Source organism: Eubalaena glacialis, chromosome 7 (genome assembly GCF_028564815.1).
Source record: "Eubalaena glacialis isolate mEubGla1 chromosome 7, mEubGla1.1.hap2.+ XY, whole genome shotgun sequence".
NCBI lineage: Eukaryota > Metazoa > Chordata > Mammalia > Artiodactyla > Balaenidae > Eubalaena > Eubalaena glacialis.
Genome location: NC_083722.1, coordinates 58,321,276 through 58,348,311, shown reverse-complemented (window position 1 = coordinate 58,348,311; position 27,036 = coordinate 58,321,276). Strand labels below are relative to the sequence as shown.

General features: G+C 38.8%; 1 protein-coding gene across 10 annotated transcripts in view; it reads right to left on the bottom strand.

Moving 5' to 3' along the window:
- Positions 1 to 27,036, bottom strand: part of RBMS3 (RNA binding motif single stranded interacting protein 3) — a 718,572-nt gene that overhangs the window by 9,605 nt on the left and 681,931 nt on the right. For 6 of the 10 annotated variants that reach the window (XM_061195214.1, XM_061195213.1, XM_061195218.1 and 3 more), the window contains 2 exons: positions 13,238 to 13,318; positions 10,359 to 10,486 (listed from right to left, as the gene is read on the bottom strand). In XM_061195214.1, coding sequence (XP_061051197.1) covers positions 10,359 to 10,486; positions 13,238 to 13,318 — 209 coding nt within the window. Of the gene's footprint in view, positions 1 to 10,354; positions 10,487 to 13,237; positions 13,319 to 14,844; positions 14,929 to 27,036 lie in introns of those variants that run through there. The other 4 variants (XM_061195215.1, XM_061195217.1, XM_061195221.1 and 1 more) reach the window with 2 other exon arrangements.

The following is a 27,036-nucleotide window of genomic DNA, read 5'->3' as shown; positions in this document are numbered from 1 at the left end:
TAGAGGAAACAGGAAGCTCAAAAATCTGGAGGTGGGAACCTGAGGCTGGAGTCATCTAAGGTAAATCAAATCCCATCATTCCTTTTCTTCAAGCCCTCCAAAGGTTTTGCAGCTCCCCTAGAATAAAAGTGAGAATACTTAGTCTACACAAAGCTAAGAATCCAAGGACCAAAGGCTCTATAAAAGCTGGTCTGTTCTCCTACAACTTTCCCGCCTAGTTAACCACACTCCAGCCTCAGGTTCCCATATTAGACTGAAAATCCTTGAGGGCAGGGGTATGTGTCCTAGCATAGATTCTGGCATGATTCTGGGTACTGCAAGTGAAACTGGGTCTAGGTGTAAAGGTGGATGGGGACACTCTTGCTAGAATCTATCAGAGGCAGAGATGCTCCCTCTGGGTCAGGCAGAGACCCCCATCCCTGTCACATCATACAGTGACCATGAAAGGTGGGGACAACCCTGAGAAAGAAGAGAGCATCTCACCGTGGGCTTACAAGTGGAGGCAGCTAAAGCTGACTTAATCAGGCAGGGAGAAGAGGAGGTTCTGGACAGTTGCAAGGAAGGGGGTTTGTATCCTGACCATTTTCTAGAGGTGGGACTACATTTCCCTTATAGAGAAATCTACTTTATAACCGTCTTGTTTTGAGAATAAGCCACAAGCAACATCCCTAAAGTTATAGGCTACAAGTTTCCCTACAGTCTTATTCTATCTTTCCTGTGTAGAGTGGAGAGTATCTCTAAAATACTTTAGCCAATTCATGCTATCTTGAATACTCCAAATTACACAAATGGGAGCTCATTTCCAGTTTCATTACGCTAATTAACATGGCACTGCTTTCATCAGGCAACTCATTTCTAACAATCATTATGCTAATTGAAATATGGATAGTTTAAAATACTTGTACAAACCTCTGGCCTTTCTCATTAAATGAGAGCTGACCTCCTGTGGGGTGTGAAATTCTGATTAGGGTCACTGAGTGCCCCTGAAAAGTAGTTTAACCCATCACACATACATTTAATATCATAATGTCTATTTATATCTATACTAAAGGTATTTTAAATTAAATTACAGGGGGAGTCAAGATGGTGGAGGAGTAAGAGGACGTGGAGTTCAACTCTCCCCACAGATGCATTAAGAATACATCTACAAATGGAACAGTTCTCACAGAGCACCTGCTGAACACTAGCAGAGGACTTCAGACAACTAAGAGGACCAGAAAGATCCCCACATAACAGAGTAGGATGAAAGAAAGAAGAAGGGAAAAGGAAGAGGAGAAGTGGGATAGGACCTGCGCCCTTTGGGGGGAGCTGAAGGAGAGGAGAATTTCCCACATCCAGGGAAGCCCCCTTACTGGTGGAGAGATCAGCTGGGACAGAGGGGAGCTTTGGGGGCTCGAAAGAGAGTGCAGCAACTGGTCTGTGGGAGGCTCGACAGAGTGAGACCTACACAGATGGTCCATGCCACAGCCCTGCATGCCCAAGCCTGAGAGGTGTGTCCACTGGTGCATACAGGGGCAGGGTGCTGGAATGTTGGGTTTGGAGAGCAGACCTGTGGAAAGGACTGCTGTTGGCTGTGAGAAGACAGTCTGAGGGGATGGGAGTGAGGAGCTCCACATTGGAGAATGCTCGTGGAGCGAGCCCAGATCGCCACAGAAGCGAAGTGCCGTTGTTGAGTGATGTGCAAAGGGCAGGCCACCTATGCAGCCTCTCTCCCCATGCACCAGCCCCTGCCTCCCCAGGCACTAGGAAGGGCTCCCGCTGGGGCAGGCTCTCATGCCCCTGGCTGCCGCCTACTCCACCCCCTCCTGCCAGGGTAGGTTTGTGTGCTCCGGGGCAGCTTCAGGAGCAGATGCCTGTGGGTGGCCGACACACAGAGGTGGGGCTGAAACCATAGTTGAGCCCCAGGGGCCATGAGAGATGGGAGAAGAGCTGAAATCTCTCCTCACAGCTGCACAAACTGTGGATTTACACCCTGCGACTGGCTTTGTAAACTCAGAACCTGCAGAACATCTGATCCGACAATGAGTGCTCCCACAGCCAAGATGGGTCAAGCTTTAGCAGCTGTGGACTTTGTGGGCAGGTACATGCAGGGGTTGGGCAAGGCCAGAGTCTGAGATGCTTCCATAGTGCCCATAGCATGTCCAGATCCATGATTACTGCAATCTTGGGACCTGACTTCAGTGGATCTGTGCTGGTGGCTTGGTGAAAACAATGCCTGAGAGACACCAGGGCCAACTGCTGGCATACCTAAGGTTAAGATGGAGCTGACAGCAGTGCCAATAACAGTGTAATCTGAGTGCTCCCACAACGGGTGAAAGGTGACAAAACAGAGCACACTCACGGGTGAACAGTTCCAGAGGAGGAATACTCAGTGGCTTCTCTCTCAGTGGGAATGCTCCAATCCTGCCTACCTCACACCACAGATCAGAAACACAGCTAAGAAACAGATCTGGGGCCTCTATTCCAACAACTAGGGAGCAGACCGTGATCCAAACAGGGCAGTGACAACCACAGAGCAAAGGGGAGTCCCCACTAAATATGCAGGGCAGGCTCTGGTCACCACAACACCAGTCAAATCTCCTATATCAAGGGGATAACTACCAGCATACACTGGGAAAAGAGGTGGCAGACATCTATAATAAAAACAGCTCTTGCACCAAAAAACATTAAACCAATGCAGGCTACGCAGGGACATTCCCACATAAAAATAGCCCTCCAAGACAGTCTGAGGGTCTGGTGTCTGGAGGAAGAACCCCCCAGAGCATTTAGCCTTGGCACCCAGTGGGGCTTGAGTGCAGGAGTTCTGCAAGGCTGGGGGAAATAGAAATTCCACTCCTGGAAGGCATACAAGATCCCACATGCACTGGGACCCAGTACAAAGCAGTAGCTCCATTGGAACCTGGGATAGACCTACCTAGGGGTCTTGGAGGGTCTTCTGGGGAGGCCAGGTCAGCTGTAGCTCACTGTGGGAGCACCAGTAGCAGAGGTCCAAGGTAATACTGATCAGCGTGAGCTCTCTGGGAAGTCCCCATTATGCCACAAAGACCTGGCTTCACCCAATAGCCTGCAGGCTCCAGTGCTGTAAATCCTCAGGCCAAACAACCAACAAGATAGGAACATAGCCCCACCCATCAGAAGACAGGCTGACTAAAGACGTACTGAGCTCACAGCCACCTCAAAACACAGCCCTTGACACGGCTCTGCCCACCAGAGGGACAAGTGCCAGCTCTACCCACCTGAGGGCAGGCAGCAGTCCCCTCCCACCAGGACGCCTACACAAGCCCCTGGACCAACTTCACCCACCAGGGGGCAGACACCAGAAGCAAGAGGAACTATGATCCTGCAGCCTGTGGGAAGGAGACCACATACACAAACAGTTAGACAAATGAGACTACAGAGAAATATGTTGCAAACAAAGGAATAAGAGAAGAACCCACAAGAACAACTAAATGAAGAGGAGATAGGCAATCATCTCCCTGAAAAAAGTGTTCAGAGTAATGATAGTAAATGATCCAAAACCTCAGAAGAAGAATGGAGGTATAGACCAAGAAGATACAAAAAATTTTCAACAGAGATAGAAGATTTAAAGAACAAAGAAAAAAACAGAGATGAACAACATAATAACTGAAATGAAAAATACACTAGAAGGAATCAATAGCAGAATAACTGAGGCAGAAGAACAGATAAGTGAACTGGACGACAGAGTGGTGGAAATCAATGCCACAGAACAGAATAAAGAAAAAAAAATGGGGACTTCCCTCATGGTGTAGTGGTTAAGAATCCGCCTGTCAATTCAGGGAACACGGGTTCGAGCCCTGGTCTGGGAAGATCCCACATGCCACAGAGCAACTAAGCCCATGCACCACAACTACTGAGCCTGTGCTCTAGAGCCTGTGAGCCACAACTACTGAGCCTGCGTGCCTAGAGCCTATGCTCTGCAACAAGAGAAGCCACCACAATGAGAAGCCCGTGCACTGCAACGAACAGTAGCCCCCACTCTCCGCAACTAGAGAAAGCCTGCGCAGAGCAACAAAGACCCAATGCAGCCAAAAATAAATAAATTTATTTATTTAAAAAAAGAAAAAAGAATGAAAAGCAATGATGAAAGTCTCAGAGACCTCTGGGACAATGTTAAATGCACCAATATTTACAGAAGAAGAAAAAGGGAAAGGGCCTGAGAAAATATTTGAAGATATTATAGACAAAAATTTCCCCAACACAGGAAAGGAAACAGTCAACCAAGTCCAGGAAGTGCAGAGTCTGATACAGGATAAACCCAAGGAGGAACACACCGAGACACATAGTAATCAAACTAACAAAAATTAAATACAAAGAAAAATTATTAAAAGCAACAAGGGAAAACAACAAATAACATAAAAGGGAATCCTCATAAGGCTATCCGCTGATTTTTCATCAGAAACTCGGCAGGCCAAAAGGGAGTGGCATTATATATTTACAATTATGAAAGGGAAATACCTACAACCAAGAATATTCTACCCAGCAAGGCTCTTGTTCAGAATCAATGGAGAAATCCAAAGCATTACAGACAAGCAAAAGCTAAAAGAATTCAGCGCCACCAAACCAGCCTTACAACAAATGCTAACGGAACTTCTCTACATGGGAGAAAAAAAAGAGGTCACGGCTAGAAACAAGAAAATCACAAATGGGAAAGCTCACCGGTAAAGGCAAACATACAGTAATAGTAGGAAATCAGCCACAAACAAATATGATCTCAAAACCAGCAACTGTGAGAAGAGTATAAATGTAGGAAATGGGAATTGCGTTTGAAATGAAAAGACCAGCAACTTAATCTTGTTTATATATAGAGTCCTATATCAAAACCTCATGGGAGCTGCAAACCAAAAAACTACAATAGATACACACACACAAAAGAAAAAGTAACCCAAACACAACACTAGAGTCATCAAATCACAAGAGAACAAAAGAGGAAGGGAAGAAGACTGACAAAAACAGATCCAAAACTATTAGGACAATGGCAATAGGACTATAAATACTGATAATTACCTTAAATGTAAATGGATTAAATGCTCCAAACAAAAGACATAGACTGGCTGAATGAATACAGAAACAAGAAACGTATATATGCTGTCTACAGGAGACCCACTTTGGACTAGGGACACATACAGACTGAAAGTGAGGGGATGGAAAAAGATATTCCATGCAAATGGAAATCAAAAGAAACCTGGAGTAGAAATACTCATATCAGAAAAAATAGACTTTAATACAAAGACTGTTACAAGAGACAAAGAAGGACACTACATAATGATCAAGGGATCAATCCAAGAAGAAGATATAACAATTATAAATATATATGCACCCAACATAGGAGCACCTCATGTATAAGGCAAATGCTAACAGCCATAAAAGGGGAAGTCAACAGTAACACAATAATAGTGGGGGATTTTAACACCCCACTTACACCAATGGACACATCATCCAGACAGAAAATCAATAAGGAAACACAAGCTTTAAATGACACATTAGACCAGATGGACTAAATTGATATTTATAAGGCATTCCATCCAAAAGAAGCAGAATACACTTTCTTCTCAACTCCACATAGAACATTCTCCAGGATAGATCACATCGTGGGCCACAGATCAAACCTCGGTAAATTTAAGAAAATTGAAATCATATCAGGCATCTTTTCCAACCACAACACTATGAGATTATAAATAAATTACAGTCAAAACTGTAAAAAAACACAAACATGTAGAGGCTAAACAATATGCTACTAAACAACCAATGGATCACTGAAGAAATCAAAGAGGCAATCAAAAAATACCTGGAGACAAATGACAATGAAAACACGTTGATCCAAAAACTATGGGACAGAGCAAAAGCAGTTCTAAGAGGGATGTTTATAGCAATACAATCTTACCTCAAGAAACAAGAAATATCTCAAATAAACAACCTAACCTTACACCTAAAGCAACCAGAGTAAAAGAACAAATGAAACCCAAAGTTAGTAGAAGGAAAGAAATCATAAAGATCAGAGCAGAAATAAATGAAATAGAGACGAAGAAAACAATAGAAAAGATCAATGAAACTTAAAGCTAGTTATTTGAAAAGATAAACAAAATTGAAAACCTTTGGCCAGACTCATTAAGAAAAAATAGAAGAGGGCTCAAATCAATAATATTAGAAATGAAAAGGGAGAAATTAAAGTGGACACCACAGAAATACAAAGGATCATAAGAGACAACTATGAGCAACTATATGCCAATAAAATGAACGACCTAGAAGAAATGGACAAATTCTTAGAAAGGTAAAATCTCCCAAGATAGAATCAGGAAGAAATTGAAAATATGAACAGGTCAATTACAAGTACTGAAATTGAAACTGTGATTAAAAATCTCCTAACAAACAAAAGCCCAGGACCAGACAGCTTCACAAGTGAATTCTATTAAACATATATAGAAGACTTAATGCCTATCCTTCTGAAACTATTACAAAAAATTATAGAGGAAGGAACACTCTCAAGTTCATTCTACAAGGCCACCATCACCCTGATACCAAAACCAAAAAACGATATCACAAAAAAAGAAAATTACAGGCCAATATCACTGATGAACATAGATGCAAAAATCCTCAACAAAATACTAGAAAACAGAATCCAACAACACATTAAAAGGATCGTGCACCATGATCAAGTGGAATTTATCCTAGGGATGCAAGGATTCTTCAGTATATGCAAATCAATCAATGTGATACAGCACATTAACAAACTGGAGAGTAAAAACCATATGATCATCTCAATAGATGCAGAAAAACTTTTGACAAAATTTAACACACATTTATGATAAAAACTCTCCAGAAAGTGGGGCTAGAGGGAACATACATCATCATAATAAAGGCCATATATGACAAACCTACAGCTAACATCATACTCAGAGGAAATGCTTTCAGCTTTTCACCATTAAGATGAGGAACAAGACAAGAATGTCCACTCTTGCCACTTTTTTTCAACATAGTTTTGCAAGTTCTAGCCACAGAAATCATAGAAGTAAAAGAAATAAAACGAATCCAAATTAGAAAAGAAGTAGTAAAACTATCACTGTTTGCAGATGACATGATCCAATACATAGAAAATCCCAACGATGTTAACAGGAAACTTCTAGAGCTCATCAATGAATTCGGTAAAGTTGCAGGCTATAAAATTAATACACAGAAATCTGTTGCATTCCTATATATTAACAATAAAAGATCAGAAAGAGAAATTAAGGAAACAATTCCATTTACCATCACACCCTAAAGAATAAAATACCTAGGAATAAACAACTAAGGAGGCAAAAGACCTGTACTCAAACTATAAGATGCTGATGAAAGAAATCAAAGATGACACAAACAAATGGAAAGATATACCATGTTCTTGGACTGGAAGAATCAATATTGTCAAAATGACTATACTACCCAAGGCAATCTACAGATTCAATGAAATCCTTATCAAACTACCAATGGCATTTTTTACAGAAGTAGAACAAAAAAATCTTAAAATTTGTATGAGACACAAAAGACTTTGAATAGCCAAAGCAATCTTGAGAAAGAAAAATGAAGCTGGAGGAATCAGCCTCCCTGGCTTCAGACTATGCTATCAATACAAAGCTACAAGTCATCAAAACAGTATGGTACTGGCACAAAAAGAGAAATATAGAAACCCAGGCAGCTATGGTCAATCTACGACAAAGGAGGCAAGACTATACAATGGAGAAAAGACAGTCTCTTCAGTAACTGGTGCTGGGGAAACTGGACAGCTACATGTAAAAGAATAAAATAGAACATTCTTTAACACCATATACAAAAATAAATTTAAAATTGATTAAAGACCCAAATATAAGACTGTATACTATAAAACTCTTAGAGGAAAACATAGGAAGAACACTCTCTGACATAAATTGCAGCAATATCTTTTTTGATCTGTCTCCTAGAGTAATGGAAATAAAAACAAATGTAAGCAAATGGGACCCAATTAAACTCAAAAGCTTTTGCACAGCAAAGGAAACCATAAACAAAATGAAAAGACAATCCACACAATGGGAGAAAATATTTGCAAATGATGCAACTGACAAGGGATTTATCTAGAAAATATAAAAACAGCTCATGCAACTCAATATAAAAAAAAAACCCAATCAAAAAATGTGCAGAAGACCTAAATACACGTTTCTCCAAAGAATAAAAGATGCTCAACATCACTAATTATTAGAGAAATGCAAATCAAAACTACAATGAGATATCACCTCACACCAGTCAGAATGGCCATCATCAAAAGTCTACTAACAATAAATGCTGGAGAGGGTGTGGAGAAAAAGGGAACCCTCCTACACTGTTGGTGGGAATGTAAATTGCTAAAGCCACTATGGAAAGCAATATGGAGGTTCCTTAAAAAACTAATAGTGCTACCATATGATCCAGCAATCCCAGTCCTGAGCATATATCTGAAGAAAATGATGGTTCGAAATGATACATGCACCCCAGTGTTCATTGCAGCACTATTTCCAATAGCCAAGACATGGAAGCAACCTAAATGTCCATAGACAAATGAATGATTAAAGAAGATGATGTACATATATACAACAGAATATTACTCAGCCATTAAAGAGAATGAAATAATACCAGTTGCAGCAACATGGATGGACCTGGAGATTATCATACTAAGTGAAGTAAGACAGAGAAAGACAAATATCATATGATATGGCTTATATGTGGAATCTAAAAAAATGATACAAATGAACTTATTTACAAAACAGAAACAGACTCACAGACCTAGAAAACAAACCTATGGTTACCAAAGGGGAAAAGTGGGGGGGGCAGGGCTAAATTGGGGGTTTGGGATTGACATATACACACTATTATATTTAAAATAGGTAACAAACAAGGACCTACTGTATAGCACCAGGGAACTCTGCTCAATATTCTATAATAACCTAAATGGAAAAGAATTTGAAAAAAGAATAGATACATGTATATGTATAAGTGAATCATTTTGCTGTACACCTGAAACTAACACAACATTTTTAATCAACCACACTCCAATATAAAATAAAAATTAAAAAACTTACAAACAAAAACCAAAAATGCCTTATTCACTACAGATATTTCCTGAAAGTTATTGCGTAATAGTAATAATGATAGTAGTAGTAGTAGTAATGATAATAATAATAGTAATAATAATACCTTGTATTTGTAAGGTTAAGTCATGTTCTAGCATATTTAATTTGGAGGACTGACTTTAGAAGTTAAAGCACATACTGAAGACTGCATTACCATTATTAATCTTTCAACAACAAACAAATCTCTAAATGTGTATTGAGATGAAAGAAAACTGATGATCAAGAAATGGAACAGCGCTCTGCAAACAGGAAGAGTCTTTTGGGAATTTTCTATTCACCAGGGCTTTGACGGTTACCTATAAAGTAAAATAGTTAGCATGACAAAACCTCTGTATATAGACTGAACTTTTGTTAATTCCTTTGGTTTCAATCAAAACCTTTCAAATTTTAATCTCCATAATTACTCAACACAAAGCTAACTGAACTTTGCTCTCTAAGTGATTTAAGGATTTTTCAGTAGTAATTCTTACTCCCTGATTTTTGCTTTGCCACTTAATTCCTGAATAAGACTGTACTCCATGTTGTTTTATATTTAACAATACTCTTTTTCATAAACTGTTTTACTCGGTGAGTTTGAAGCACCCTTGCCAGGGGAGTGTTACTGTCTTCATTTAAGAATGAAGTCACTGAGACCAAAATGCAGGCACACTATCCAGTTTCAAGTGTGAATATTGGAGTTTTTCAAAAAATACGTGTGGTAGAATTTTTTTTGGTAACAATGTCTATGATGCCCCTGTCTGTATCCAAGCCTTTTGCTAGTGAATTCCTACATTAACTCTGGGCTTGGTCACATGACTTGCGTTTGACCTATGGGACAATAGCAAATGAGTCATAAACAGAATTGAAAAAATGCTGGTCATTTGGGCATCCTCTCTTGCTGGTCTCTGAATTCTGAGACTTCCACGGGAATAAGCCTGCTAGAGGGTCAGCAATACATGGCTCATTGGTGTCCACCACTCAACCATCAGACAACTAACACCCAGAAGCAGAACTGTGAAGATGCCCAGCAGCTATGCCCAGATGCTCAAGCAAGTCCAGTCAATATCAGAAGAACCATTCACCTGAGGTCAGCCCAGATTCTAACCCACAGAATAATGAACTAAATATATGTTTGTCACTGAGTTAGGGATGGTCTGTACTGCAGCAAAAGATAGCAGATGCCACATAAGAGAGTAATGTCCAGATGGCTCACCTGGAGGGAAAGAGTTTAGTATGGCTTGAACTTACTTAGACTGTTGGTAAGAATATGCAGATGCATGCTCGTTGGACGTGTCCACCGCTATCTGCTGCTGCTGACCACTTGTGTCCTGGGATGAAGGTGCCACTGTCTGGGGAGAGGTATCAGCAACAACACCCTACGGAGGCAATAAGAACACAAAAGTCTTATTGGCTTTAGCAAAAGGGCTTCTTGCAGATGGACTGTAGGGCATACCCATCTTCTATATGGCTTGAGTAGAGCTGCACTCAGCTATATAAAGCCACAGTAAGAAACCAAAGAAAAAACACAGAGCACATTTGGATAAGGGCTGAGGAATTTACCTCAATGGGTCACCAAGAAGCCTTGCCATCAGAAGACCCTGTAGCAGTCAAATGATGAGGAAAGCATTTTGCCCATAGTCAGAACTTTTAAATCATGGTTGCATAGAGCCACACTAAATAATGATTCCTTAATCAAAAAATTCATGCAGAATTCCTATAAAAACGTGTATATTTGAGCATTTTCCTGGGAATAAAGTAGTCTACCCTGTCTCTATGATCTGGCAAAACAATGGACTTTGACCTTCATAAAACTCTACATCCAAGTTTGGAATTCTTTTAAAAGGACACTGTTAAGTAGGGTCTCCCTTAAGCAATTTGATTTGTTTTATTTATTTATTTTCATTTTCCTTGATGTGAACTGGAATTCATTTAGAAGTTTCAGAAAAAGAAAGAAACAAGCATCCTTAATTTTGATTCCCTCCTCCCCTTACCATTTGAATGGCTTTTGTTTCTCACAGATGCCAACAAGAATGGATTTCTTGAGTTGGTCATCATTCAGAATGTGTTTGGTTCCGAGAGAGGTTTGGTAGTTAGTAGTCCTAAGGAGGAAATCTATCTGAATACATTCTCCTGGTTTTACTTATATTATAGCCTTGGGCTTCTGCAGGGATATAGGTTTTTGGTCAACTCTCTATCCCTAACAAAAGCTCCCTGAAATTGTTCCTCAGAATCTGAAAATTCTCCCTTTATGAATTCAATCGTTTTTTTCCTAATATACTATTTGGTATTATGCATTTTGATGAACCTCCCACCCACATTGATTTGTGTGGATACTGGTGAATTTTCAATGAGTGTTTTTACATAGAAAATGAATCAGTGCTTTCCTTTATAAGCACAAATTCAAGGCAATATATCAGGGTATACTTATATAATTCTTAGTGAAATATTTCTTTTTAAATCCCAGATTTAACTATAATTAGACTGTTCCCAATCAGCAACACTGTCAAATGTGTCTCCTTATTTTATAGTCCTCAAATAGCTCAGATTCTGTAGATAAGCACACACATTTGGTCCAGAGATAGAGAAATGCGGATATGTGGCAGAGATTTATGCTTAAAGTCACCTACAATGTCTAGATTCATAATTTTCTTATGGCCTAGATGGGTTTTGATACCTAAATATAGCAAAAAACATACATTTTAATCACATATTCTTGAAATTCTGAAAAGCCAATTAAAACCTCTTTAATACTGAAACATTCCTTGGGGACCATAGGTCTGGAACACATAAAAGATTTAAAAATTGGACCTTCTCAGTTTCCTAAGTGACAGGACACTGTCCTGTTAAATTTCTGTGCTTCCCAAACCTTGGTACGAGCAAATATTTGTCACACACTAAAAACAAGCAAACAAACAAACATTTCAAAAGATCTAATTTGGTCTGTAAAGATCTCACCCAATCTCTGTGGCTCCAGAGGTTGGAAGAGTCATGGTGGTCTCCGACAATGAGTGGTACCAACATGAGTTGGTTGGCCAACTCATGGAATAGCAATGGCGTGAACTCCAGAGGAGTCCCAACTGATGGAAGAAATGCACTGTGACCATAATGGCAAATGCGCATCAGGAGAAGGGGAAGGGGGGGCAAGAAACAATAATGGTTAGAACCAGAGAGAAGTATACACCTCTAAGTGTCTTACCACCATCCACATAGCCCTATGCCCTGCTCCTTTCCTATGTATCTTGCTGGCTCTGTCCAGTAAAATAATGTGTAGAGGAAATGGATTCAGCCCAATGGGAAGAGAGAAGGAAGGGACAAAGCTTCCAGTAAGGAAAATATGACTTTATCTTTCACAGTATCCATAGCAATATGAGTGGTACAAGTTTTTCTCTCTTGTCTGTAGGATGCCACAGTTCTGTCAAGGTTCATTCGCGAGAGCAGTTGTTCTTCATCTTTGGTACACATTAGAATCACCTAGCATCTTTTAAAAATCCTGGTGTCCAGTCCACACCCTAGACCCCATCAGACTCTCTGGCAATAGGACCTAGGCATCACTATTTTTTAAAGCTCTTGAAATAATTTTGATATGCAGAAAAGTTTGACAACCAGTTCTCTAATCCAGTCCCTCTCAACTTTTAATGTGCACCTTGATCCTTAAGGGATCTTGTTAAAATGCAAACTCTGATTCAGTAGATCCGGGTGGGGTCTGAAAGTCTGCATTGCTAACAGGCTCTCAGGTGATACTGATAATGCTGGTCTAGGGACCACTACTGGAGAAACAAGGCATCAGAGAACTAGCTCATTCAAATAGCTGCACGTTTGCCTTCCTCTTTCTGAGTGTTTGTGGCTAACATTTGATGAGGTAGCTATTTGATCTCTGATCTTTTCTCTAAACATAAAAATGGCACTCCTCTCAGACCGGGATACCAAATTTTGCTTATGTCATATGCAAAGCAAAACATAGGTATGTTCAAGTAAAGTACATACTTTCACAGAGTGAGTTTGCAACTTCAAATTTTCAAGCAGCACAAAAATCACAAATAAGGATTTTGGGGGTTATGGTGGACCCCAGTGCATGTGGCTGAGATTTATCTGCCCTAACCTTGTTCTGTAAGAAGAGACAGACTTACTTCAATGGAAACAGCTGTCGGAGGCACAGGCGTGTACTGGGGAATGTAGGTCCCTTGCATAGGAGCGGCGGCAGTCATATACTAGAGGGAATCAAAGAAAAATGCAGGTGAACTTGGGCGTGCAACCAGTGAGAAAAGTGATATCACATAAGACTGTTTATGATGTGTGGCCCCCCACCAATGCATGATGAAACTTAAACTTTATTTTGACCAAAAATAATGCAGCTCCTATCAGCATAGAATAGTCATCGCTTACTGATTCAGTACCAACAGCAGCCCACCTCCCCAATGTCAGTAAAAGTTCATTCACCCCATCCCCTCACTTTGTCCTTTTGAATATTCTATCTCAGCTCCCAAACATTTCACTTTCACATCTAAAACACAAATGCCAGGAGGGCAGGGATGACATCTGTTTTTTTCTCCATTTTATTGCTAGCACATAGTAGGCTCTCAACAGATTATTTGTTGAATGAATGAATCATTATATTGTGAATAATAATTTCTTTTCTAACTAAAGTAAAAGAGAGGAATAATGTAAGAAATACTTATCTAGCAACAATCAGAATTGGTAAATGTTATCATTTTTGTCATTTGATCGCTTTTTTATATGTAAAGGAAATAGAGTGTTCCAGATAATGTTGAAGTTGCTTTTCTTCCTTCCCCCCATTCCATGTTCATTTCACTGTATTTCCTTTTCCACTCCTTTAATTCTCCAAATTTTCTTCATCCAGATGAACAATACAACAGTCTAATCATTCTTCACTACATTGTAGTAGTCAGTAAAATATGTGTTGGAGATATCATGTATTTTGGCAACGAAAAACGGAAGCCCCAGAAAAATTATATGCCCACCTCCATAAGCAAAAAGCATGACCCATATTCCTATTTCTAATACACATACCCCCTGAAAAGTCAAAGTTCTACTCTTTGAGAATGGAATCTTCTATGAAATCAACTGTATTTCTGAGTTTCTAAACTTCAACATCACAAAATTTCAGAACCAGAACCATCTAATGAAAACAAGGTTTCTCAATACACAAAGCTTTAGAGGAACACTTTTTATGGAAAACTACAAGCCCATGATTCTTTATTCTTCTAAATTCGCTGAGTTCATGTATTAAGGCCATGCATAAATATGCAAAACCTAAATTACAATGTTGTGCATTAATCGGTACTTTCAGTATCCAAGAGGCATGATAATTCTGAATCGAGGGAAATATCTGAATGGAGATTGATTCATCAGATGTTGTTGTTGTTGTTTACTATTCATAGAGAAATATAGCAATAAAGCAACTCTGGGATAAGTGCTTCTCCATCCTAAACTAAGCACTGTCTTACTACATCTATTTGCTAAAAACAGAGACAGCCTTAGTGAAACAACACTAAATCAAACAAACAAAACTGCTGCCTGTAATCCATGTGCTACTGCTGATAACAACTGTGTGCAATTCCTATGTGTACAAAAACAACCTTGTAATGTGTACCAAGGGCAGTTGTTCGCAAGGATTGGGGATATTACTAACTTAGCTTCATAGTTGAAAATTAGCAGAGGTTTCTGTGCCCCATCCTCTGTGTTCCCGGAGTGTTCATCGCTCTTCTATTAAAATTGTCCAGACTCTCATCTCTCTAAAGGCATGGACCAAGTGTTACATGTCTCTGCATCTTCCAACACTCCACACAATGTCTGGTACCTAGTAAATAATTATTCAATGGCTGAATAAAAGGACACAAGAAGAAAGCCTTCTATTTCCAATTACAAATCTTGTATGCCTCTTAGCTGTCAATAATTCTGAGTTCTCTATAGATACCAATTTCCCAACCCCTATAAAGTGTTTGTATAACCTTTAAACAAATACTTTAGCCCCCTCTGCTCGTCATTATCCTATGTCCTTAAGCAGACAATGATTATTCACGTATCCAACTGCTATCAATTTTTCAAATAAGTACAGAACCCTGGAGTCACATTTCAGCAACTATTACTTCATATCTAGTACCCATGGCAGGTGTCTGCTTTGCCAACAAAATTGCTCTAGAAGTATGTTGGCGATAACAGTTTCTTGGCCATTTCAGACAGGTGGTTTGCTTATGTCATATAGGTTTTAAACACCCTTAATTTAGTATTCCCTACAATGTATTTTTTTAGAATGTTAGCTCAACTGAGAAAAAAAGCTTTCTGTGTTCCAGAGCAATGCTGCACAATGTATCCTCTTTGCTATAGAGATAGAATTTTAAAACTCTGAGAAATCAGGTTTTACAGAAGCCAATTTAAAGGAGATTTTAAATCAGTGTTTCTAAAACTGTTTTTGGTAGCACCTACTGATTTTGCTTAAAACTAGTACTCTCAAGAATATACTCTGAAAAAGGTTTCTTTAATTGAATATCAAAAATCCTAGTAGATCTGTAGCAAGTGGGAATGTATTTTCACCAACAGAGTTAATGCTCTTGTGGCTCACGTTCTCCCCTTTGGTCATGGTTTTTCAAGATGTATAATAAATACACCAGTAAAAGGATGCTCCCTCACTGATCTGAGTATTTTCTATTCCTGAGTTAGTTAGTAATTCCAAACTTTGCAATTGTCATCAGTGAGTGTGCGTGTCCTCGACATAAGACAATGTCACTGGACATGGCTCGACCCACCCCTGCTCCACGGTCTGCATCGCTAAGGAGACCTTTCTGTGAACTAGATTTAGGGACGTGAGATGGGGCCACACGTAGCACGGTTCACGACTTCTCATGAGAATCCACCTCAGTTTTAGACCTCCCTTGCCAAACTACAGTTCTCAAGCAGTGTAGTTAATGAAAAGCATTTTGTGTCATTCTTAGCTAAGCTTCTTGAAATGACTGAGTTATTCAAAACCCCATCTGTGTTCTGTTCAGTAAAATCAGTAAATCTTCATACCTTCTGTGGCATTCAATGAAGTTGTGAAAGTGACCCAAACTGAACTGCTTATAGCATAAATTCAGAGTTATCTCTTCAGAACAATGCTGTGAGTTAGGCAGGATGGCTCACCCATTTTACAGACTGAGAAACTGAGATATACTGGAATAACTCCAGTTCTGTTGACACAAGATCCAGCCCACTTTTCAGTCTACTTCAGTACTCTTGAAATGAAATAACTAAGGTCCTAAGAGCTTTTATGATCATTACCATGCAAAATAATATCAACTTTTAAAAAAATAATAGACTTTAATAATTGGAGTTCCAATTAAGAAATATAGGATAATAATGCCTTGGCTTTAACATTTTATTGTCATTTCCTTTCCATAGATTTTTAAATTTTCACTATATACTCAGAATACCTAATATTCTTCTAGAAAGGCTACCCTTGTGCTTAACTTATTTTATAATTTAATTTTATGCTACTCTTCAGAACTAATAGAGATTTTATAGTATAAATGAGATCAGCTCAGTTCAATGTGTTGTGTATGTGTATTTTTTAATTGAAAAAAAAAACGCCCTTCTGGCTGCTCTTCTTTTTTTCTTTTTTTGGTGTCACAGAAAATCTAATAGAGCTGGAGAACATTTTTTTAAAATTAGGGATAGGCTTATTTTAAACAAGTCAATCCTATGGAGTTTTATACCCCGTAAGGCTATTATCTCTCGATAAACATTTGCAATGAAACTTTTCTGTGGTAGACATATATTTTCTAGGGTAAAGCCTCAAGAAGTGACAGCCTTGTAAAATAAGGCACAAGAACTTACAGGAAATGGCTACAGCTATGTGTAAGATCAACTCTCAGCTTTAGGTAATTGGTGACAAATAACTCTGAACTTTCTCTAAGCATACAGTATGATTTCCTTAAGAGCAAAGATAAACTACAGTCAGACTTAGTAATGCAGGCTGTACAAACATGGTTTAGATCTCAGTGCCTAAGATTGCTTTCTTTTCATCCAGCTAATAAATGACAAAAACCTAAAGAAGGACCTTTGACTTGATAAATTTCTGTGAATTACTTATTAAAACCAAAACAAGAATGGATGTCTATCCTTTAAGCTAATTTATTTTACTGGTTTTTCTCAAAAGCTAGAAAATGTCTTCCATAATTCTTTCATGAGTACACATTATTTTGCATTTTGGGGGGATATAATGGCTGATGGGACCCATATTACAATGACATGATGTAGATAAAATGGATAAATCCATATAATATTACCCCGTTGGTGGCAGCTTAAAGTTTTGACATTCATGGATAAGTTTTCTTTTTTGGTAAACAGTTCAATGATTTTTACATATTCTGAAAGCACTGGATTTTCACATAGAAGTATGTAGGAGACGCAAATAGCCATTTTCAAACCCACAGAATAAATTCCAGACTCCATTATTTCTTCCAAGAAGTCTAGACACTGCATCACCAAGACAGTTACATGAAGAGAGAAAAAAAATGGTGAAGTTGGAGAGGAATTGTGTTTTTGTCTATTTAATTTAGAACAAACTGTTTCTGTTACTGTGGACTCATTGATTATTTCTGAAGAAACAGAAAGTGAAAACTCCAAATTTTTAGTTCCTGATTTACTTTCTCTTCCCCCACCAAAGCAAAACAAATAAAAAACGTTTTATATATTTCCCTTGAGCAAACTTTTCCTTTTATTTATCTGTAGAGCAAAGGAGTGGCAAGGAAATCCCCACATTTCAATTTTTGGAATTTCGTAAAATAAAATAATTGATAAAACTTGCTCATTTGGAGTTATTGTTATACTATGTAGGTTTTAAATTGATGCGTCTAGTCCTTGCTATAACATTCAAAAATCGGCTTAACAAACCTCAGCAAGAGTAGTTGTCCAGGTCCTATCAAACCCAGAAAGTCACTGAGAAGGATATAGGAAAGGAAGTTGAGCAGAGAAAGCAGAAATTGTGTTGGATGATGCTAATAGCATGCAGTGTGAATTACTGTGAGTTCCATCTAATACAAAGTTTCCTTTCATAAAGGAAGCTTGTGGGTATAGGGAACAACCTGAATTATGATTCATCAGTATCTGGCGAGCGGCTCAGGGGGAGGCCACAGAGTTACCTTAGGTAGAGGTATTCTGGGGTTTTGAGGATTATATTTCTTGGATTTGCAAAATTCTGTCATCTCAGAGCTAGGGAGAGGTTGGTGTACTTGGGGTGGCAAATTAGTATCATTTCACATGTTTACATTGGCTAAGTAGTAACAGCTGCCTCGAGTATAATTCTAAGAATGCCTTCTAAGTCTCCATGTCACTCAGTGGATGAGAGACCATCTATAGAGAAGAATAGAGCTGAAGAGGGTCTCCTTGAAAGGAAAGAGTGCCCCCACTAGGGCACTAGGGCTGGACTTCTACTTGGACCTCTACTGCTCAGTTCTTCCTATATTCTTCCACTCCTGCCAATGAAATGTTGGAGAGTAAAGTGGATGCCCCCATAATAGTAATAGTGTAGGCTTTCATAATGTTTTATGTTAGTGTTAATTTATAGCCTATTTACTTTTTAAGGTACTAATGCAGAAATAACAAAGTAGACATCTATGAGTGATGAAATAATTATCCCTAAAGTGTACGTAGATGTGAATACAGATAGCAGCATAAACTTCACCTACTAGAAGTAAAAGCACCTGAAGAGGGAAGAAGACCAGTTAGTAGGCTTGATAGAAAGGGGAGCCCAGAATTTTTAGGAGTATGTAGCCTATGTAATCCTATACAGTTCACCAGAATGGTGCTAAACATAGCCCAGAGAGGTGTGCATTAAACTATTAAACAAAAAATACAGATTGTCATCATTGTATTCTGGGGTGAGGCCTATTTGTTGCTGCCATACAGCAAAAAGAGGAACAAAGGAGAATCTTGGAGGTTGTTCTTAGATTGGAAATTTACAAAACCTCACCCACTGCAATACAGGGAGAAGTAGCCATTCCCATGGGATCACAGTCTATGGAGGCCTTCATCTGTGCAGAAAAAGCAATTTTCATGAATGTATGGGAAAAAACCAAAGCCCATTAAGTTTGAGCATGTGCACAGATCACGTGGTAGCAATAAAAGTAAAAGATAATACTATGGAAATTTAGCTTATTAAGAAACTATGTCTTAAAATTTGAACTTGAAACAACTCTATATAGATATCATGAATTCCTTCCTCCCCTCTCCTCAATTTTTCTGTGATGGGTAACATGAAATATAGAGAAAGATAAGAGAGATCCCATGAACCACAAAGACCACTCAGGAGATAAAGAAAAGTAAGTCAGATAAAACTGGGAACTGGAATGGAGGCAACTATGAAAGCATATTCACAGTGGAGTAGCAGGAATGAAAGACTCCTTGGGCTTAGTAGAGAGGGGAGGTAAGTAGAAAAGATAGTAAAAGAATATTATGAGTAAACTTATGTCAATACATTTGACAACTTAGATAAAATACACAAATTTGCTGAACAGCACAATTTAGTAAAATGGATGCAAAAAGAAATAAAAAATCTGCATAGTCTACATTTACTAAAAAAAAATAAATTCAGAATCCAAAACCTTCCCAAAATAAAATCTTCAGCTTCAACTGGCTTCTCTGGTGAATTTTCCAAACATTTAAGGAGTAAATAATAGCAATCTTGTATAAATTCTTCCGGAGAGTACTAAAGAAGGAACACTTCTCAACTCACTTTATGAAGTAGCATATTCTTTATATCAAAATTTGAAAGGGACATTACGAGAAGAAAAAACTACAGAAACTATAGCCCAATGTCTCTCATGAATATTTATAAAAACTTCCTAAATAAAATTTATCAACTCAGTGAGATATATATATATATAATATATATAATGTTCAAGTGGAATTTATTTCAGGATTGCAAGGTAGGTTTAACATTTGAAAGTCAATCAACATAATTCACCATATTGACAGAATAAAGAAAATTATATGATCATTGTAATGACTTAAAATATATTTTATAAAATCTAACATCTGCATATGAGGAAATGTCTTGGCACACTAGGAGTAGATGGAAACTAGGAATATAAGTCTGTAAACAAAAAATTTACAGCTAACCTCACAGTTAATGGTGACACACTGAATGCTTTCTATTTGAATTTTGGAATAAGATAAAGATGTTCAGTATCATCTCTTCTAACATTGTTTAGAGATTCTAGGCAGTGCACTAAGACAAGAAAAAGAAATGGAAGGCATAAAGAGAAAAGATCACCAGAAGTGAGAAATTAAGGAAACTGAGAGGTGAAGGTGCTCTATTGTAAAATTCCAATAATTAGCTACATTCAGTAAAATTGTATTGAGCCCCTAGTATGTGCCAAATACTAAGTAAGCATAAACTATAGTCTTAAAGCATGGGTTAGGCAATAGGACCTGATAGAGCCCAGAAAAAACAGATTTCATTACCAACCCATTGGATGTCCTGGATAGTTCATTTCTCCTTTATTATCTGACATATATAAAGCTATTTAATTTTATATATTATTCATTATTGCCAATTTTACATTTACCACAGTATCCAGGAACAGATTAAGTTGGTCTACTGTATTATTACTTTCTTGTTAGTCTTCCCTTGTTGTATTTAAATTTCCTGTTTAGACCACCCTTTTTGTTTCTTAACATTCTCTATTATTTTTGCTTATTATTATGGTTTATTAATTGCAAAGAATTAAGAGTCTCTGTAAAGTAATGACCTCTTCAAATGAGAGAGGCTGTTGAGGTCAAATCAACATTTACTTAAATCTGCCTCTAAATCTGCAAGCTTCATGAAGAAAAAATCACTTTAACAAATGACCTGACTGACCTATTACCTGGATAGCTCTTTCAGAAACTTACATGAACACACAGGCCAACAACTAACACCCTCAGCCTCTCAAGGCTCGCTTCATCTTTCCTCTAGGAAAACGGAGTTTGCTTCTTTGTTTTGGAAATGCAAGAATGGAGGGACTTTGTCAAGAAGATAGACAAGTCCTCAATGTGCCTCAAAGCTTTGTTGTTTTCTACTTAAGTCTGTGACTAAAGCATTAAATTGGGCTAGGTGAGGACACTTCAGACAAAGTGAAAAAGCACTCATTCAGGCTGACACACACACACAGTAAATTCCATTTCCACACAAAATATTTCCTCTCAACCATCTCAGACCCACTCTTCATAAATTCTAGCCATTCCAGTGAACTAGAGTAGACAATGAAAGTCAACAAGAGGAAATGTTGAGGGTGCCCTTTAAATTGTCCTTTAAAACAAAGTTCAGTCTCTACAAGAGTCAACAAACATATGCTTTTTGTGTGCATTTGGTTTTGAGTCAAGAGACTTTCAGGTGTGGAACCTGACCTACTCGACTAGATAGAATATTCACATTAGAGATTGATCTAAGATGGGTGGGGAACAAGTGAAGGTAAGAAGGAAGTGGGGAGAAGCAGGGAAGATGGGGTAATGTTCTAAATAAGGAGGAAAAAAAATATAAAGCAACAACAAGTTGAAAACTGCAAAAGTAGAGCATAAAGCTATTTGAGAAAAGTAATTCTAGGAACTGTACATATTTAGGGGGAAAAAAACCCAGATTGGAACAATATTACCCTATCCATGTGAGCATATATAACTTTGGCAACACAAAAGCATAATAGAGGAGTTTCTGCTGAGCTACAGATATTACCATTCTTGCCTCCAAGGATGTGTTCAAAGTAAAGAGCTAAGGGCAAGGGATAGGAGGACTAGCAGGAAAGAGACCTTCTGGTACCAGAGTCCAGATTCCACTTTTTGCCACAAAAATTGAAGAAAAACTTGTTTGATAACAGCTGTCAAACAATGGATAGACAAAGGACATCATCTTGGGGTAAATTTCAACCCACTCCCATTGAGGTCTTAAGAATCATCGTGAACTGCACCATCTCACTTATGTTCAGCTTTACCCCAATCCACCTGCTCGCGGTTTACTTGAGTTGTTTAGCATGATGGTTAAGAAAAATCTCAATTGGTAGCTATAAATCTCTTAGTGCATTGTAAAATGGAGTCAAATATTCATACACGAAAGCTTTTTTTTTGAGAAATATTAGTCAAATAATGCATACAAGGCTCTTAGCATAGAGCTGGGTATATACTAACAACCTAATAGATAGGAACAGTCATTACTATTGGTTTTATTTTTATTGATATTATTATTATGACAAGATGGAAATGTCACTATCTTCATAGTTTGGCAGGATCAGAAATCAGCTTAGGCAGGAAATGTTCATTTCTTTCTCTTGGAAATTACATTGATAAGACACTTCGTATCAACAGAGGCTCCTAAGGCATGGGTGACAGACACTTAATGTACATGAAGAGATAGTTATAAATGGAGGGAACTTGTGTTTCTGAGAAAGAGGGAGAGGGAGGAAGCCTGGAGGAACTAGAGGAAAGTGGGAGGAGAGAGGTGGCCAGGAGCACATGGTGGGGAAGGGCTGGCGGAATCCCATGGTGGGGCAGGGGGGCACTGAAGGGCATTTTAAGCACAGGGATGAATCTTTATATTCAGTTTGAAATTGCTTACATGTCCATCACATGTCCATTACTGAACATGACCCAAGCCTTCCCTAATGTTATTCTGAGTAGGAGTTTTGTGGGAAAACTGGAAAGAGGGTGAATTTCACATCTGAATCAGTGTGGAGTAGACAGAGCAGACACAGGTGACTATATGGTCTCAAAAACATAAATACATAATTCAGAAAGCCTTGGACTTCTAAAGGGCATGGGATTGGGGGTTCCAGACAATCTTATCTGGTTTCATAGTATTTCAGGATCCAGTGACATATGGGTTACATTCTTAAACAGAGAAAATAGACCTGGATACAGTTGACTCAAAAAGACTGAAAAGTTGCCCCAAATCTTAGTATTTTCTACCTACTGGAGAAATAAATAAAGGGTTGGATCATTGAGAGAAGCATCTAAGAAGCAGTTCCAAAAAGAAATAAAAGCAACAGTTATTAAAAAATATAAACAGGAAGACCAGAAGTGCACTTTTTAGGGTGGTGGTATAGAAGAAGTTAGGCAGTAAAGGTCAAACAGAAAGAAAAATCAGTATAGATACAGACTATTCTTAATTTCATTTCCGTATTTTCCTTGGCCTGGTCCTACCATCTGACCTTGATTTCTATATCCCAGGAGACGTTAGCTTCTGTTTAGGACCTGGGAACACTCCTTCACAAACTCACAGGTTACTGTGGACACTGCTTTCCTAGAATGTTAACTATAGATTTTTCTAGAGTTTAGGTCCTGTTTTTCTTTCTCATGAGCAAGGCACTGTGTTTCCCACATATCATTAAAAAATATTTATGAAAGCCAACTATGTTTAAGATGTTATGAGTCTTATTTCTCCAAAGAAGACATACAGATTAGGCACATGAAAAGATGCTCAACATTGCTAATTGTTAGAGAAATGAAAATCAAAACTACAATGAGGTACCACCTCACACCAGTCAGAATGGCCATCATTAAAAAGTGTACAAATAAGAAATGCTGGAGAGGGTGTGGAGAAAAGGGAACCCTCCTACACTGTTGGTGGGAATGTAAGTTGGTGCAGCCACTATGGAAAACAGTATGGAGGTTCCTCATAAAACTAAAAATAGAGTTGCCATATGATCCAACAATCCCACTCCTGGGCATATATCTGCACAAAACTATAATTCAAAAAGATACATGCACACATATGTTTGTAGCAGCACTATTTACAATAGCCAAGACATGGAAACAACCTACATGTCCATCAACAGATGAATGGATAAAGAAGATGTGGTATGTATATACAATGGAAAGAAGGAAATAATGCCATTTGCAGTAACATGGATGCAACTAGAGATTAGCATACAAAGTGAAGTAAGTCAGAAAGAGAAAGACAAATACCATATGATATCACTTATATGTGGAATCTAAAATATGACACAAGTGAACCTATCTATGAAACAGAAACAGACACACAGACATAGAGAACAGACTTGTGGTTGCCAAGGGTGGCGAGGGGGGGCATTCGGGGAGGAATGGAGTGGGAGGTTGGGGTTAGCAGAGTCCTACTGTATGGCACAGAGAACTATCAATATGTTCAATATCCTATGATAAACCGTAATGGGAAAGAATATTAAAAAAAAAGGAATGGGGCTTCCCTGGTGGCGCAGTGGTTGGGAGTCCGCCTGCCCATGCAGGGGTATGTGGATTTGGGCCCTGGTCCGGGGGCATCTCGCATGCCGCGGAGTGGCTGGGCCCATGAGGCACAACTGCTGAGCCCACGCACCTGGAGCCCGTACTCCAGGGCAGGACAGGCCACTGCGATGAGAAGCCCGCGCACCGCAACTGAGAGTGGTCCCCGCTCGCCGCAACTAGAGGGGGCCTGTGCGCAGCAGCAAAGACCCAACACAGCCAAAAATAAATAAATAAATAAATACATTTATTAAAAAAAAAAAGGGAATGTAAAAAAAAGGTGTTATGAGTCTTATAGTGGCAGATATAAACCAATCTCCTCCTTGATGAATTTCAGGCACTCTTATAGAAAATAAAAATACATTGGTTTTAATTTACTAACAAATATGCTTAATTCTTATCTAAAGGATATTTATAAAACAAGAAAAGAAACTTAAAAAGAGGGATCAATGACTAAACCGTGACCCCAGATCAAAAGTGAAAAATCGAAGTCTATAGTAAGTGTAGATTCTAGACAGCAGGGCAAGAAGAATGATAAGAGGGCAGGTGCAGTGACCAGTTATTTTCAACCACTCAACATCCATTTTCCCTTCCCAATGCAACCTGTATTTCCTTTGGGAATTCTTATGCCCGTCCCCCCACCCCTTCCCCAATCATATAATTAGAATGTGACTGACTCCACAGTTAGTATACCCTGATCCCCTGTCCAGAAATGGATGAAAATAACCCTCGCAGAACCAATGAAACTAGAGAAGATGTTTATTAGAAATTCTGGGAGAGGAAAATATTCTTTTGTGTAGAAACTTCTAGAAATTACCTTTTCTCTTCCTTTGGCATGTAAGTGTGAGCATGTAAGGGCATCATTGCTACCTTGACAATGACGGGGAGGAACGGGTAGGCTGGGTTCATCAGACGTGAGGCTGTGAAGATGATACACAGCTTAGTAGAAAGAAAACAGGTCTTTAGAGACATCATTTGAGCCAGTTCTCTCTATGGCTTTTCAGGTACATGAATCAATGCATTTATTGTTAAATTAAATCTTTTTGAGCTGAGTGTTTAATTATTCCTGTGGTTGAGGAGGTCATATGAATTTGAAAGGGGAAATTAGGCAAATGAGAAAATGAGTTTAAAAAATACACAACATCCTCAGCTCTGATAGAACTGCCCAGAACAGTGGGTCAGGGGTTGCACAGGCCTCTGTTACCTTGCCTACTAGGCATTTGGTCCTCTCATTCTGTCAATAAAACTCAACTGCTTATAGAGCCTTCTCTGACATTGAGAGTTGGCTCTCCCTTTCCAATGTTTATCCGAATCCAATTTGCCTAATTACTTTAAATATTTTTCATTACTATTTACAGCATCTCAAGAACTTTTCCTAATTAGGAGACACTAATTAGCAGAATTTTTTGAGATTTCTGAGGAAACTCATATGGAGAATGCCCACCATCATTCTGCAACGGCCCTGCAACTAAAATGGAAACAATCTACCACAGTGCCTAAAATTCCACCCTGGGATTAAATGTTAACTCAGTCAGAAACTGGTGTTTTACCATATAACTGGCCCTCAAGAAGGAGCTGGGAGAATCCTGAGAAACAGACAGAGGCTAGTTTTGATGAAGGGAAGAAGAAACTATAGGATTAGAGTTGATGGCCCCAGGGGTATAAAGTTCTGAGGTTTTTAGAAACGCCTAGGAGAAGAGAATATCAAATGGAGTGTGGGGATCTGGAAGAGTCCCAAACTATTGCTTTATTTGTATTGACCCTGAATGGGCCACCAAGTACTAGATCTCAGGTATCCTGGCATATTTCTGCTATCCTATCACTCCATTTTCTTACTTGATTGGATTTCCCAAACTTTTCCAGTGTTTACTACATGCGGGATCTCTCCAGGTACTATTCATCGAACTTGTTTGTTCTGTGGATTTTGGGGATATTGACTTTCCTAAACTAAATCTTGTTTACTGCCTGTGACCCAAGTATCCTGTTTCTATCAGACACCTTGTGTAAATTCTGAACTTGTATGCTAACCTCAGTAAGTTACTTTAAATACAAATACCTCGTGAGGGTGAAACAAATCTGGATATCTGCAGGTTTTTAGTGAGCATTGCAAGAAAAGACTTTGCACTGGATTTCTTTTATTCAGTATCTTCCAAATAATATTCCACGGAAGGCTCTTCCAAGGAATTTTTTACAGCTGTTCCACAGTCTTGTTTACTCTGAGTCAAAAAATTTGAAAAATGATGGAATAAACCAAGCTAAGCAGGTATTTTCATTTTTCTTGCAGATGAGGTTTCCTTTCTCTCTTTTTCCTCCTTCCTTCTTTATATCCACTGTTTTTTCCCCTGCAGTACTTCTCCATCTTTAGTTTGCAAATATTTATTGTGAATCTACAAGCATCTCTAAGAAGACAAATGCAGTTTGTTATACTTCCCAAAAGTGCTGGACCTCAGCACTTTTAATTTTTTTTTAAAATTACTTAATTTATTAATTAATTTATTTTTGGCTGTGTTGGGTCTTTGTTTCTGTGCGAGGGCTTTCTCTAGTTGCGGCAAGCGGGGGCCACTCTTCATCGCCGTGCGCGGGCCTCTCACTATCGCGGCCTCTCTTGTTGCGGAGCACAGGCTCCAGACGCGCAGGCTCAGTAGTTGTGGCTCACGGGCCTAGTTGCTCCGCGGCACGTGGGATCTTCCCAGACCAGGGCTCG